The following is a 14,717-nucleotide window of genomic DNA, read 5'->3' as shown; positions in this document are numbered from 1 at the left end:
ATATATATATGTTTATATATATAATATATATTATACATATATAATATATATATAGATATATATATATATATATATAAATATATATATATATATATGTATAATATATATAATACATATATATATATAAATATATAATGAATATATATATGAATATATATATATATATATATATATATAGAGGAACCTGTTGTACCTTTGACCACTTTTTGCTTTAAGGCGTTTTTTGCGTAGCCTATTGAGTAAATCCAAACCATTCAAACTTTATAGTATTCTCTTATATTTTGCCCAAAAATTATACTTAGAACTTTTTTTTCATTTGACCAAGAAGTGTCTTTTTCCCGCGTTTTAAAAAAAGAAGTCTATTGGTCAAAGGTACAACACGTACGTTGTTCCTTTGACCGATGCGCGTTGTTCCTTTGACCAAAATGTTATTATTAAAAAATCATGCAATGTTTGAACCCTTTTTAATATTTTAGCTTGTTATATATTATATAGAAACTTTTGGTCCATCTTATATCAATAAAAAAAATCTAATTATTTTGTAATCAAGCCTAATAGTCTTAAAAAAAACTAGAAAAATCAATCCTTACAATCTTGCAAAGACTTGCGTATTAAAGTTACGATACTCAGTATTACTAATTTTTTTCAATAAAATCAGTTATTATAACTATTTAGATAAAGTCACATATTTTCTTTAGTTAGATGCTACTTACATGAAATAATTAGGATTAAGGTCCAAAACTTTAAACGCGATTTAATTGTACAAAACATATTTTCTAATATATACAGTTATTTTTATTATTTTAGATAAGAAAGGAGCAAAAATATATTTTTATAACTTATGTTAGCTGGCGGTCTATATTCATTTACATATGATCATAATGCTTTTTATAGAAAATATCTTAATGATGACAACAAAAAATACAATGATAAAAGAGTAAAATATATTAACTATTGCAAATAGTCAGATCAACATCAAACATAAGATACTGACGCTTAGATGAACCATGACCAATACTTGGTGGTGGAAGTTTCATAATAATATCCTTAAGTTCCAAATCATAAAGATTGTCATCTTCTCTTATAAACTTGTTACAAAGCCAACTTGACAATTAAAAAATCTCCAGAAACAATTTCACTTTCATTATCAAGTATATTTACTCCAAAATCAATTTCATTAGAGCTCTCATCATTTAAACATATGTCAGACTGACTAAAAATAATCTGCTTTGCCATTTTTTTTCTTTTGCTTGAAGAGGTCTTTTTAAATTGTTGGTTATTAGATTTTGAATCTAGAATAACTTTAATTTCAGGGGTATCAGTTAAAATACATGATTTTCTATTACGTCTTTTTGAAGTATTTGTTTTTCTTAATTTGGCTTTAGGATAAGGTCGTATTATCTCAGGTGAAACAATTGATCTTGATGGTAAACTCACAGTAGGGATTTCCCCTAAAACAATAGATGACGTTGATGGTACACTGGATGGAGCAGTTTTAACATCAATAATCTCATTAGAAAGGCAAGCTTCAGTATTCACTATTGGCCTATCAGTAACATTTGCAGCTAAAAAGTCAATATCAGTAAAAATATTTTCATTAAATGGATAAATTCCAGTACATTTAAAACTGTTTATAATATTATTTGGTACAAAAGCATGAGGATAAGCTTGACCAACAAGGTAAGATATATCATAAATTGTGACTGGTTTACCAGCATTGCCTGGTGAAATCATCCAGTTATTCATGGCATTGTTATAAAAAGTTTTAAATGGTCCAAAAACACCACGGCCAAGAGGTTGCATTTTATGGGTTGTGTGAGGATGAAATGTCATTAAAACTATGCCTGATTTTTTTGCTAACTCAATAACAGAAATGTTTACATGACTCTCATAATTATCCATTAATAAAAGAACAGGTTTTTTAATTGACGGTCGCACATTACTAATAAAATGTTCAAGAAATTGCACAAAAATGACTTTATTTGACCATCAGGACTTATTAGCTGCTCCTACACTTCCAGGAGGACAATTATTTAACATGTAGTCTTTGAATTTAGCACGTGGAAATACAAGTAATGGTGGGATGCTATTTCCAGTAGCATTAATGGCTGCAATCATTGTTACATTGTTGCCTCGTTCAGCACTAGTTATGCTCCCTATTTGTTTTTTACCTTTTGGAGCTAGAATTTTTGGTGGTACGTGGACTGTGGTAATTCCTGTTTCATCACAGTTCCAAATATTTGATTGGTCAAAATGATAACGTTCTAAAACATTTTTGTAATTTTTATATACAATTCTTACAGTTTCTTTATTAAATGCAGAAGATCTACCAAGACTTGTAGGTTGTGGTTTACGTAGAGATAGCTTGTTATTATATCTTTTGCGAAAATCTCGCAGCATTGTTCTCCTGCACATTTAATTTTCATCCATGAAGTTTCAATTTTTTTATGATTTGCTAAAGCATACTCATATGCAAAGGATCTTATCTGCTTTAATGTAAGTCCATAATGCATATTTGGAGCATCTGTCAAGTAGTTTACCAAAATTAATTCTTCTTCAGTTGAGAATACTTTTTTTGGTTTGGTATGTGAATATAAATATTCGCAACTACCAGATTTTTTAAACTGCTTCAACTGATATATTAAAGTTGACTTTTTAATGTTGCAATGACTTGCAGCTTCACTTAAACTCATTTATTGTTGAAGCACAAAATTCACTGCATTTAGCATATCAATTTCGGAAATCTTTTTGCGAAAAACACCAATCTTGCTCCTTGGCATTTTAAAACTAAAATATATTAACAAAATTAATTAACTATTTTGATACATTTATTTCCCTATAGCTGAGCAGAAACTAGGTAATAAAATGAACTTGACAATAATATTGCTTCAGCTGTCCAACTAACTAAATTACCAGAATTGATTATTCTAAGTGTAGTAGTGGTTCAAGAATAAATAGTGAATTGCATTAAAATTCAATGGAATTATTTCATCATCATAATACTAGAAACAATTTTGCATTAAAAAGCAATAAGGCACAGACGACGCCTAATAAGATAGATTATAAATTTTATAATTTTTACTCTAAACAGCCAGAAAATTGCCAAAGCCCAGTTTTTATTGGTCAAAGGTACAACGTCCTTGACTGGTCAAAGGTACACGAGATGGGTTTCTTTAACAGTTATTGTCTTAATCCCCATTTACGGTCAGACATAATCATCCAAAATTTTCCATAACAAAAAAAAGATGTTGGGTAATGTTTATAATGTCGTAAATGAATCAAACAACAATTAATCACAGTTTTAAAATCAGAATAAGATTAACACAAATATTTACTTTTTAAGAGTCAAAACTTATAATTGCTTGTGGATAAATACCATCTATCCCAAGTATAATGTTTTACGATAAGAAGAGTTGTCATGGACAGCTCTTTTTCAAATGACACTTCCCGTTTTTTTTTTAATAATAGTAAGCCAACAGAGTAGAGTGACCAAAGGTACAACGTGGTCAAAGGTACAACAGGTTCCCCTATATATATATATATATATATATATATATATATATATATATATATATATATATATATATATATATATATATATGTATATATATATATATATATATATATATATATATATATATATATATATATATATATATATATATAGATATATAGATGAATGTAATAAATATATATATATATGTAATAGATATAAATATATATTTATATATATATTTATATATACATATATATAAATATATATATATATATATATATATATATATATATACTTATATATATAGATGAATAAAATAAATATATGTATATAATAGATATAAATACATCTATATATATACATATATATTCATATATATATATATATATATGAATACATATATATATATATATATATATATATATATATATATATATATATATATATATATATATATATATATATATATATATATATATATATATATATATATATATATATATATATAAATATATATATAAATATATACATAAATGTATATATTTGAATATATATATATATATATATATATATATATATATATATATATATATATATATATATACATATGTATATATATATGTATATATATATATATATATATATATATATATATATATATATATATATATATATATATATATATATATATATATATATATATATATATATATATATACATATATATACATATATATATATAGAAAAATGAAAAAGGAAATGAGTCAAAAAAGGGCAAATATGAGCAATACACGTCATTTAAATCATAATATGATCAAGTTTCACGCAAAAATGTTTAAATTTTTACCCTCAAAAATATGAGCTCTCGACTTATATATATATATAATATTATATTACATATATATATATATATATATATATATATATATATATATATATATATATATATATATATATATATATATATATATATATATATATATATATATATATATATATATATATATATATATATATATATATATATATATATATATATATATATATATATATATATATATATATATATATATATATATATATATATATATATATATATATATATATGTATATAAGTATATATATATATATATTTATATATATATATATACATATAATATATATAATACATATATAATATTTTATATTTATTTTTATATATCTTATTCTATTTTGCGCTTTGACAATTTTAAAACATACTTAATATATTATATAATAAATCCGTGATTATATATATTTCCGGAAAATTAGTTACATTTTTTTTTTTTTTTTTTTCCAAAAAAATTTTTTATTATTATATTAAATAAATTGTTATAACACGGAAAAAAATAATATTATTACGTAAAAAAATAAAAAAATAAAAATAAATAAAAATAAATAAAAAGTTTTCAAAAAAAAGTTTATTGAAACTTAATGGATATAAACTATATCAAAGAGTATTTATCGAGTTAAAAGAAATCATATATACATACGCCTTAAAATTGCTTCCACTGGTAATTACTAAAAATGGTAACACAAAAACAGCTTAAAGACGCTCTGGAAAACGCTGATAAAATTGCCAAAGAAGAGCTTAAACAAGCTCTTCATGTAATTAAATCACTTACTGCCAGAATTGATGAACTTACTAATAGAATTGATTTGCAGGATATTGAAATAAAGTCCCTGAAAGATAGCAAAAGTAGTGAAAAGCCTTTGTTATCTAAATTAGTTGAACAAGTCAACAAACCCGGTACATTAGCAAACGTAGCTGTAGTGAGCGCGCTCAATAAGCATAATAGGGACGTGACTAATAGAGAGAAGAGAATTGTTGTGTTTGGTCTACCTGAATCTGTAAAAACTCAACCAAGCGATATAACTAAAGATGACACCGCGGAATTCAAAAAGGTTATGGCATCCTTAAATAAATCAGTCAATATAGTCAGAGTTGAACGTTTCAAAAAAAATAAGAACTTTAATTCTGGTAAACCTGCTCCTCTTATAATTGAAGTTGATTCGGTATCTATCAGAAACGACGTTATAGCATCGGCAAAACATACTTATACTTTATATATTTATACGTCCTGACCGCACAGCAGCAGAACAAAGTGAATTCAATAAATTAAACTCAGAAAGAAAAGCAGCTAATTCTGACCTTGACAAGCTTGGAAAACTTGACAAGCCCTTTAGATTTGTCATCCGCAGCGATAAATTGCGATGCATTGATATCTCACAGGAAGTTGAAATCAATGGTCGTAAAAAGCATCCTTTCATCAAATGGAAAGATGCACATGCAGCCAGAATTGCAAAAACACAATGAATCAAAGTGTTTACCTGCGAATATTTATTTAAATGCATTAAATACAAAAATAAAATCTGCTAAACCTAACCCTAAAAATACATTTTTAAAATATTTTTATACTAACGCAACTTCCCTTAATCCGGATAAAATGAACGAATTATCTGCTCTTTGTGACATAAACATGTATGATTTGATCTTTATTTCTGAGACATGGTTTACTGAAATATCTGCTTCTCAATTGAACAACTACTCACTAGTAAAGAAAAATCGAATTAGTCACGGTGGAGGTGTTGCTATCTACATCAAGCGTGATCTAGTCATGAATGAGGTATCTGATCGTCATCTAAGAGAGATCTTAAACAACAGCAACTCCGAACAAATACGGTGTGAAACTAAAATCGGTAACGAAATTGTTCTTATTGGTTGTGTCTATAGACCACCTTTATCGAATATAAATGATATAAATAAAACAATTATATTGGCTAAGCAAGCTGTTGATAGAAAAGCGTATAGTTGTATGTTACTAGCAGGTGATTTCAACTTTCCGGATATCAAATGGCACGATGATGACAGGATCGAATTACTAAGTGGTCAAAATAGTGCGGCAAGTGTTTTTCTTGATACTTTGGCTTATCTTAACCTAGAACAATTAGTTGATTTCTCAACATTCGAAGCATCTATTGGTAAAGCAAAAAACATTTTGGATTTAATTATTACAGACTTATCAACAAGAGTAATCAGCTTATCTAGCTCTCTGCCGTTAGGTAATTCGTCACAAGGTCATCGCATGCTGAGTTGGGATTCTGATCTTCTAAAAATGAGACTACTTTCTCAAACAAAAAATATGACTTTAATAAAGGTGACTATATAAATTTCGATAAAAAGATTATGGAAACTAACTGGAAGCAATTATTTGAAAATAAAAACACTAATAAGTGCTATGAACTTTTCTGCAATAAATATAATAAACTCAGCAAGCAATTTATTCCGTTAGAAAAAGTCCATACCACCCGTAATGCGCCGTGGATGAATAAGGAGGTACTGGCTATGAAAAAGCAAAAAAAACAACTGGGCAATTACTTATCTGCGACTAACTGGCGATCAGCGACACTGATTCGTGAATATAGGAAACTAAGAAGTCAAGTGTAGAAAGCATGTAAACATTGTGTTCGAGTATTTGAAGCACAACTAGCATCAGATAAAAGTAATCCTAAAAGGGTGTACGCTTATGCTAAGGTGCAACAGAATGTTCATGTATCTATTAGTGCTATATCTAATGCAAAAGGTGAAACGTTAACAGAGGGAATACATATCGCAAACAGACTTAACGAGCACTTCAAATCAGTTTTTGTAGATGATAGTAAAAGTAGTCAGTTACCTATTTTTGAGAGAAGGCATTATCAAGAAGACTTAGGCGATATAACTATTAACTTTGAAGCGACGCTAGCTTATTTGAAAGGTTTAAACCCGAATAAATCTATTGGTGCTGATAACATTAGTCCAAAGGTACTTAAAGAATGCGCAGCTCAAATGACTTACCCTCTTACTTTACTTTACAATAAAGCACTGTCCGAAGGCTCAACACCTACAGCTTGGAAACAGTCACACGTCACACCGTTGTTTAAAAAAGGTAGTCGTCTTGATGCCGCTAATTACAGACCAGTGTCTATCACATCAGCTCCATGCAAAGTAATGGAAAAGATTATCAGGGAACAGATAACTAAATATCTTGAAAAAACGAGCAGCATCTCACATAATCAACAAGGATTTATGTCCAAAAAAGGATGCACATCTAACTTATTGGAGAGTGTCGACTACATCACGAAAGCGTTAAGTAAAAGAAATTTTGTCGATATTGCATTTTTGGACTTCGCGAAAGCGTTTGATAATGTTTCTCACCGTAGACTACTTTATAAATTGAAAGCATATGGGATTAATGGCAATGTTCTAAAATGGATTGAGTCATTTTTGATTAGTAGAAAACAGCGAGCTGTTTTAGGTGAACACTCTAGCGACTGGACCGATGTTCTAAGCGGAGTTCCTCAAGGGTCTGTACTTGGACCAACATTATTTATCATTTACGTAAATGACTTAACGGATAAGTTAAAATCAGTTCATAAAATCTATGCTGACGATACTAAACTGTTACAAGAAATAAGACCTGAGTTTCACGATGCTGATTGCCTGATCCTACAAAATGATTTAAACATTGTCACAGAATGGTCAAAGGAATGGCTGATGGAGTTAAATGTTCAAAAATGTAAAGTTATGCACCTTGGTTATGGAAATAGTAATCATGAATATGTAATGAATGATGGAAATGCATCACTTACTCTTGAGGCAACGGATATTGAGAGGGACCTGGGTATCTTCATATCTAATGATCTAAAATGGAATCAATACATACATGTTGCAACACTTAAAGCAAGTATGATACTTGGCCTATTAAAAAAGACATTTAGATCAAGAGATATGGAAGTTTGGAGTAAGTTATACACTACGTATGTTAGGCCGCACCTGGAATTCGCTATTCCGGTATGGTGTTCTTACTTAAAAGGTGACATCAAAGAAATCGAAAAAATTCAGCGCAAAGCAACAAAAGTACCTCATGATTTAATAGGATTACCTTACGCTGAAAGGTGTCGTCGGCTCAATTTTATTACTTTGGAAACTCGCAGGAGACGTGGCGTCTTAATCCAACAGTTTAAGCTAGAAAACGGTTTTGAGAGTATCAATCGGCATAATCCACCAATTCGCAGATCATCTTCCAATGTCCTAATGCGTGAATTCACATATAATAATGCTCCTCACAATTTTTTTACAAATCGTATTGTCAATGATTGGAATAACTTGCCGTCAGCATGCAAAAAGGTTCCGTCAGTTAACGCATATAAGAATAGAATTGACAGGTATTTTTTTTCTCCAGCTGCAAACAGTACATCTTTTACTGAAGATGAACTACACGTTTATTAATTAAGTCGTGCTTTAGCAGCTACAAATATTGGCTTTTTAGATCATTTTGTCATAGATGTAAACTTGAATTAAATGAAAGCAATCTTTTTTCCCTTTTCCCAATTTTGATATCAACTTACTTGCTATGAACAACAATTGCTTTTTTTTTTTACTTAAAGTTTATATTTCATAAACCATAAATTTTTGTATAATTTTGTTTGTTTGGTTCTTAATTATTTGTCATTTTATCTACGAGGACTTATTTAAATATATTACTATTACTATTACTATTACTAATAAAATATATATATATATATTTATATACATATGTATATATATATTATTTATAATACTTATATATATATAAATATATAATGTATATATGTATATATATATATACATATATATATATATATATATATATATATATATATATATATATATATATATATATATATATATATATATATATATATATATATAAAAGATATAAATTTATATTTATATATATATCTATATATACATACATATATATATATATATATATATATATATATATATATATATTTTTTTTTTTTCATATATATATATATATATATATATATATATATATATATATATATATATATATACATGTATATATATAATTATATATATACATATATATAAATATATATATAAATATATAAATATATATATATGTATATATATATATATATATATATATATATATATATATATATATATATATATATATATATATATATATAAATATTTATATATATATAAATATTACTGTGTTCAAAATGAAAAGATAAATAAGTCAAAAGAAGGCAAATATGAACTATACACGGCATTTAATTCATAATATGATTAAGTATTAAGCAAAAATGTTGAAATTTTTCCCCTCAAAAACTGAGCTCTGGACTTATTATAAATGGCTATAATTTGTACATTTGATTTTACCTATGTTTTTTTTAAATTATATTATAAATTAAAACACTTTAATTAAAAGCAAATAACTGTTTACAAAAGAAAATGTTGTTTAAAGTAATTAAGATTAAATTGAAAAATTAAACAGTAAATTTGAAAACAATTAAAAATCACCTTTCGGATTTTGAAACTCAATTTTTTTCATTTCGCACACAGTCTTCAATGTTGTGCCATTTAGGCTAATTTGATAAATTCCAGTTTGTGCAAAACCGTTTTCATAATGTTCTTGACAACTGTTTGCTGGTCCTGCAGCTAAAATGTACAGATTTATATTATTACACATGTTTTAATTGACTTTGTTAGTAAAAAAAGTAGATCAATATAATAAGTAAAAAAAAAAAAATAAACCAAACAAATTAGAGAAAGTATGGCATTATTGAAATACTGCAATTAGTTTGGTATACTAAATAGTTTAAAATATGAAAAGCTTTGTGTGGACACCATAATGTTTAACATCATGTGTCCCTATAATGATTAACGAATTGAAACACAGTTGATAGTTTGGTGTTGGCGAGGTTATGATATCAAAATATTATTAAAAAGAAAACTTTTCTTGAATGCCTCGCACTCTTTCTTCATCTATTAGGCTGGCACAAATGTATTTTTAATATATTGTTTCTAGTTTAAGATGTTCAATGCTAAATCTTCTTGACTTAATGCGATGGTTTTGCTTATGTCTCAGCTTATATGACTAGGCAACTCATTCTATCCTTTCCTAACAAGGGTATAGTTCTGAAACTCAGTTTTTTTGTACTGAGGCCGGCTGGTAGTCGGGTTTCTCGATCTCTGTGGTAGCTTTCAGAGAGGCTGATTACATCAACACCTGAAAAATATCAAAATATTAACAATGCCACGTTACGCATGGATGGTGTCTTTGTTTGTAATTTTGTTGTACATTGCCAAGGCCACATTTGGAGCACTTTGTTACGGTTTAGGGTTTATTAATAGTAAAGAGGCAAAGTACCAAAAACTATAAAACACAATAAACTATTGTCATCACCAACTTTTCTAAACCTATTATTCACTAATTCGTACCGTTCGAAGTAACTTTTCTTCTGTTGAGTCTTATCTCTTTTAAAGTTCGGCAGACCTACTTGCTCTTTGTGAGACTAATTTGGCTGACTCATCTTGTAATCTGAATGTTGAGGACTATCTTTTTTAATACGTAAAGACTCCAATAGTCATATGCTTGGCCTCGGCATTTACATTTGTACGAGTTCACCCATTTGTCTTTAAACTAGGTTTGAATAAACAGACTATTCTTTTATGTGCTTTCGTTTAGCACCAATTCATTCTATTGCCTTTACCTTTGTTCAAAGTTACTCTCGTTCATCTCAAGGCTGCCGTCTTTTTGATGTCATTTCTAATCATATTGACTAAGCCCTCTCTCTTTATCCATCAGCCAAGAGTGTTGTTGTCGGTGACTTTAATGCTCATCACACTGAACGGCTCTGAATTCCCCTCGATAAATTTAAGTCAAGCTTCTCTCTCCTCTATAGTTTTCTTCATATTGTGCTGCTATGATTGCCATTCGAAACTGTTACTTCCATATTTATCAGCAAATCATATCTCTAAAAAATGGACGTCTGTTTATTACTGCTAGAAACCATTGTAAAAAAGTTTTTACTAACGCCAAAGCCTGTTATAATTTGCTTATGAAATCTCCTATTTCATCAAAAATATTAGGCTCTCGTGATTTCTGGAGAATCTTTAATAGTACCAATAATAAGAGCAAGTTTATATTTCAACCTTTCTTGTATCGTTCAGAATTTGTCACCTCACCAAAAGACAAGTCTGAATTGTTTGCTAAGAATTTTTCATCAATATTATCTCTTGAATCCAGTAGTTGCATTTTATCTGATATAGCCAACAAACAGGTTGATCCATTGCTTCACATTCGTATCACTCCAGCTTCTGTATCTAAAGTAATTTACTGGTTAGACTCTTCAACAGCTTGTGGTTTGGACAACTTGTGGTTTAGGTCATCCCTCTTGATATTTCTAAGGCTTTTGATAAAGTTTGGCATGCTGGTCTTCTCCATAACCGTTCTTCTTACGGTGTACCTGATAACATCTATAAGATTATTGAATCTTTCCTTTCTAATTGTAGTATAAAAGTTGTCCTCGATGGACAGCACTCTTTTTCTCATTCTATATTTTCAGGGGTTCCTCAAGGTTCAACCCTTGGCCTTATACTCTTTTTAATTTACATTACCGATCTTCCAGCTATATTCTTACATCTAAGGTGGCATTATTCGCCGATGAAACTACCATTTATTCTTGTTGTATGTCGTAATAAGAAGCCAACACCCTCTGATTGCTTGAAGGGGGCATTTGAGCTTGAAAAAGATCTCACTTCTGCTACAGCAAGGGCTCACTGTGGCTGGTGAACTTTAATTCAGATAAAACTCAATTTTTTTTAGCCAATCTTTATCGCAATAATTTAGATCTTCCTTTATTTATAAACGCTAATGTACTCAATGAATCATCCACTCTATATCTTCTAGGATAAATTCTTACTTCCGATCTTTCTTGAAAACCATATATCAAATCTGTTGCAAAATTAGCATTTGCTAAGGTTGCATCTCTTTATCGAGCTCAACACTTTCTTACTTCGGATTCTATTCTCTATCTCTATAAATCTTAAATCCGGCCATATATGGAATACTGTTGCCATATCTGGGATGGATCATCTAATGATGCCCTTTCTCTTTCAGACAAGGTGCAAAAATGCACTGTAAACATAATTGGATCTGCTTTTGCAGCCAACCTCCAACCATTATTAGATCGTGGTAATGTTGCTTCTCTTTCTCTTTTCTACGAATGCTATAATGGACACTGCTCTAAAGAGCTAGCGTCTCTAGTTCCATCTACTTAAAATAATTCTTGTGCTACTCGTCATTCAATTAAGTCTCATTCTTTTTTTATGACTGTTCCTAAGTTCTCCAAAGACTCGCATTCGTCTATTTTTTTTCTGGAACATCAGCTCGAATATCAGTTATTTGGAATTTGCTTCCTTTATCTTGCTTTCCTGTTACATACAATTTGCAATTCTTTTCGTCGTTTATCAATGGTTATCTTGATATACAATCTTCATCTTTTCTCTTCCAGTAACATCTAACTCTAATTGTTGGTTGCTTGCTTGCAGCCTTGTTGGAAGCAAAAATGTTTACAAAAAAATTTTCTGCCATATTGTTCTGAAGGTTCGTTAATTATGTCTTTTATATTTAAGTTATATTTAGTTCGGACTAACAGCTTTTATATTTTAATAATAAAGTTATTCATAAATTTAAGGCTTAAAATTTAAGTGAAATTCAAAATTAAGTTCACATGTCGCTAATTTGATATACACTTAACTCAATGTGATGTCAAATAGTCTTTATTATATTACAAAACTTGATTTATTTTACTTTTAGAATTTTCTGTGGTTCACTAAAATAATAAAAAAGAGGTAGATGGTAGAAGAAATGTCAGCAGTAATATCGATTGTTCGAGAATAAAAATATGGAACTTTCAATTTTTCAAAGTTGTATAACGTTCCCAGGACTGTTTTTTTTTTTTTCAATAATAAAATCTTCCATCAATGTCAATGATAAAATTCTTGAGACTAAAATAACATAAATTGTAGATCGTATAGGTAAAAAAGCAGTTTGATACAACGAGATAACCGAAAGAGTCTCTCCTTTTTATAAAAAGCACAAATAACAAGAAAAACAAAAAAAAAAAGTAAAGGAAGGAAGAAAAAACATTTAAGAAGAATGGAACTTTCTTACTCGGCTGTTGTTGGTGATAACAAAATTTTCAATAACTTCAGATTCTTCCGAATGTTCTGTTTAAATAAGACAAGTAAAAAAAGATGCAACATGTTTCTTTTTAAATGGAAAAAAATAGTGATGACAAGCTAGTATTAAAGTGGTAACAATAAATGAAATGTGAGTGCATTGAGCTTATGCAATTCTTTGACTTATATCTGTGATTATTGTAAATGACTTACATCTTAAGTTTTTAAAAGATACAGGATTACCATTTTAATTTACCTGCATTTTATGTATGATCTCAACCTTTGCCTCTTTTTAATAATTTTAAAGTTTTACTTTCTTTTCTATCACAATTTAATTTTTTATTTAAGGTGATGAAAAGTAATATATTTCTGATAACTGTTTTATTTTAAATCTCTCTTTCAGTTTTTATTCTGTTTTCTTAAAAGAAACTGGTATTCCAATTAGGCTGCACTTCCTCTATTAAAAAAATTACCAAAAAAAAAAAAAAAAAAATGCAATCAAAAATAAAATTAAGCAATGACATCAAAAAATAAATAAATGGCTCGGTAGACGGTATAAAAACCTTAAAAAAATTAATGAACTGTAAAAAAGTGATATTATGATAAATATATATATATATATAATATATATATATATATATATATATATATATATATATATATATATATATATATATATATATATATATATATATATATATATATATATATATATATACACATATATATATATATATATATATATACATACTAAACGTCACAAGAACTAAGTTAGATAAATAATATATTCCCACAGCGTAAACAATAAATTGGCGAGTTAACTACATTACGCATAAAAATTAATATCCAAAATTTGACTGAAGTTGTTAAAAGATTATAAAATCTAATAAAATTGCAATGGTGTAATAACCAATTGCTTAAAATTGTAGAGAATATTACTAAAGTTTGATTGAGAACACCAAGGAAGATATGATGGAACTCTACATATGATGTTATATGTTAATTTTTAGACCCAAGAGTAAAAGAAAAGCTCCCCAAATCATGGATGCATTAAAATTTGCTGTCTCAAACCAGTGAGATCGGAGGTATAGTAGAATACTAACAATTTATAAAACTTATAACTGTCACTCTGAACAAACTTCATGAGAAAATAAATTTTTTTCTGGGATTTCTTATTTC

At 27.9% G+C, this 14,717-nt stretch overlaps 1 protein-coding gene across 1 annotated transcript in view; it reads right to left on the bottom strand.

The window, feature by feature from the left end:
* The window catches only part of LOC136079778 (uncharacterized), a 129,361-nt gene that overhangs the window by 90,044 nt on the left and 24,600 nt on the right, over positions 1 to 14,717 (bottom strand). The window contains exon 3 of the mRNA XM_065796154.1: positions 9,873 to 10,010. Coding sequence (XP_065652226.1) covers positions 9,873 to 10,010 — 138 coding nt within the window. The remainder of the gene's footprint in view (positions 1 to 9,872; positions 10,011 to 14,717) is intronic.

This window comes from Hydra vulgaris, chromosome 04, assembly GCF_038396675.1.
Source record: "Hydra vulgaris chromosome 04, alternate assembly HydraT2T_AEP".
NCBI classification, from domain to species: domain Eukaryota; kingdom Metazoa; phylum Cnidaria; class Hydrozoa; order Anthoathecata; family Hydridae; genus Hydra; species Hydra vulgaris.
Note: the sequence above shows the minus strand (reverse complement) of the source record. Positions and strands in the feature narration are given on the sequence as shown.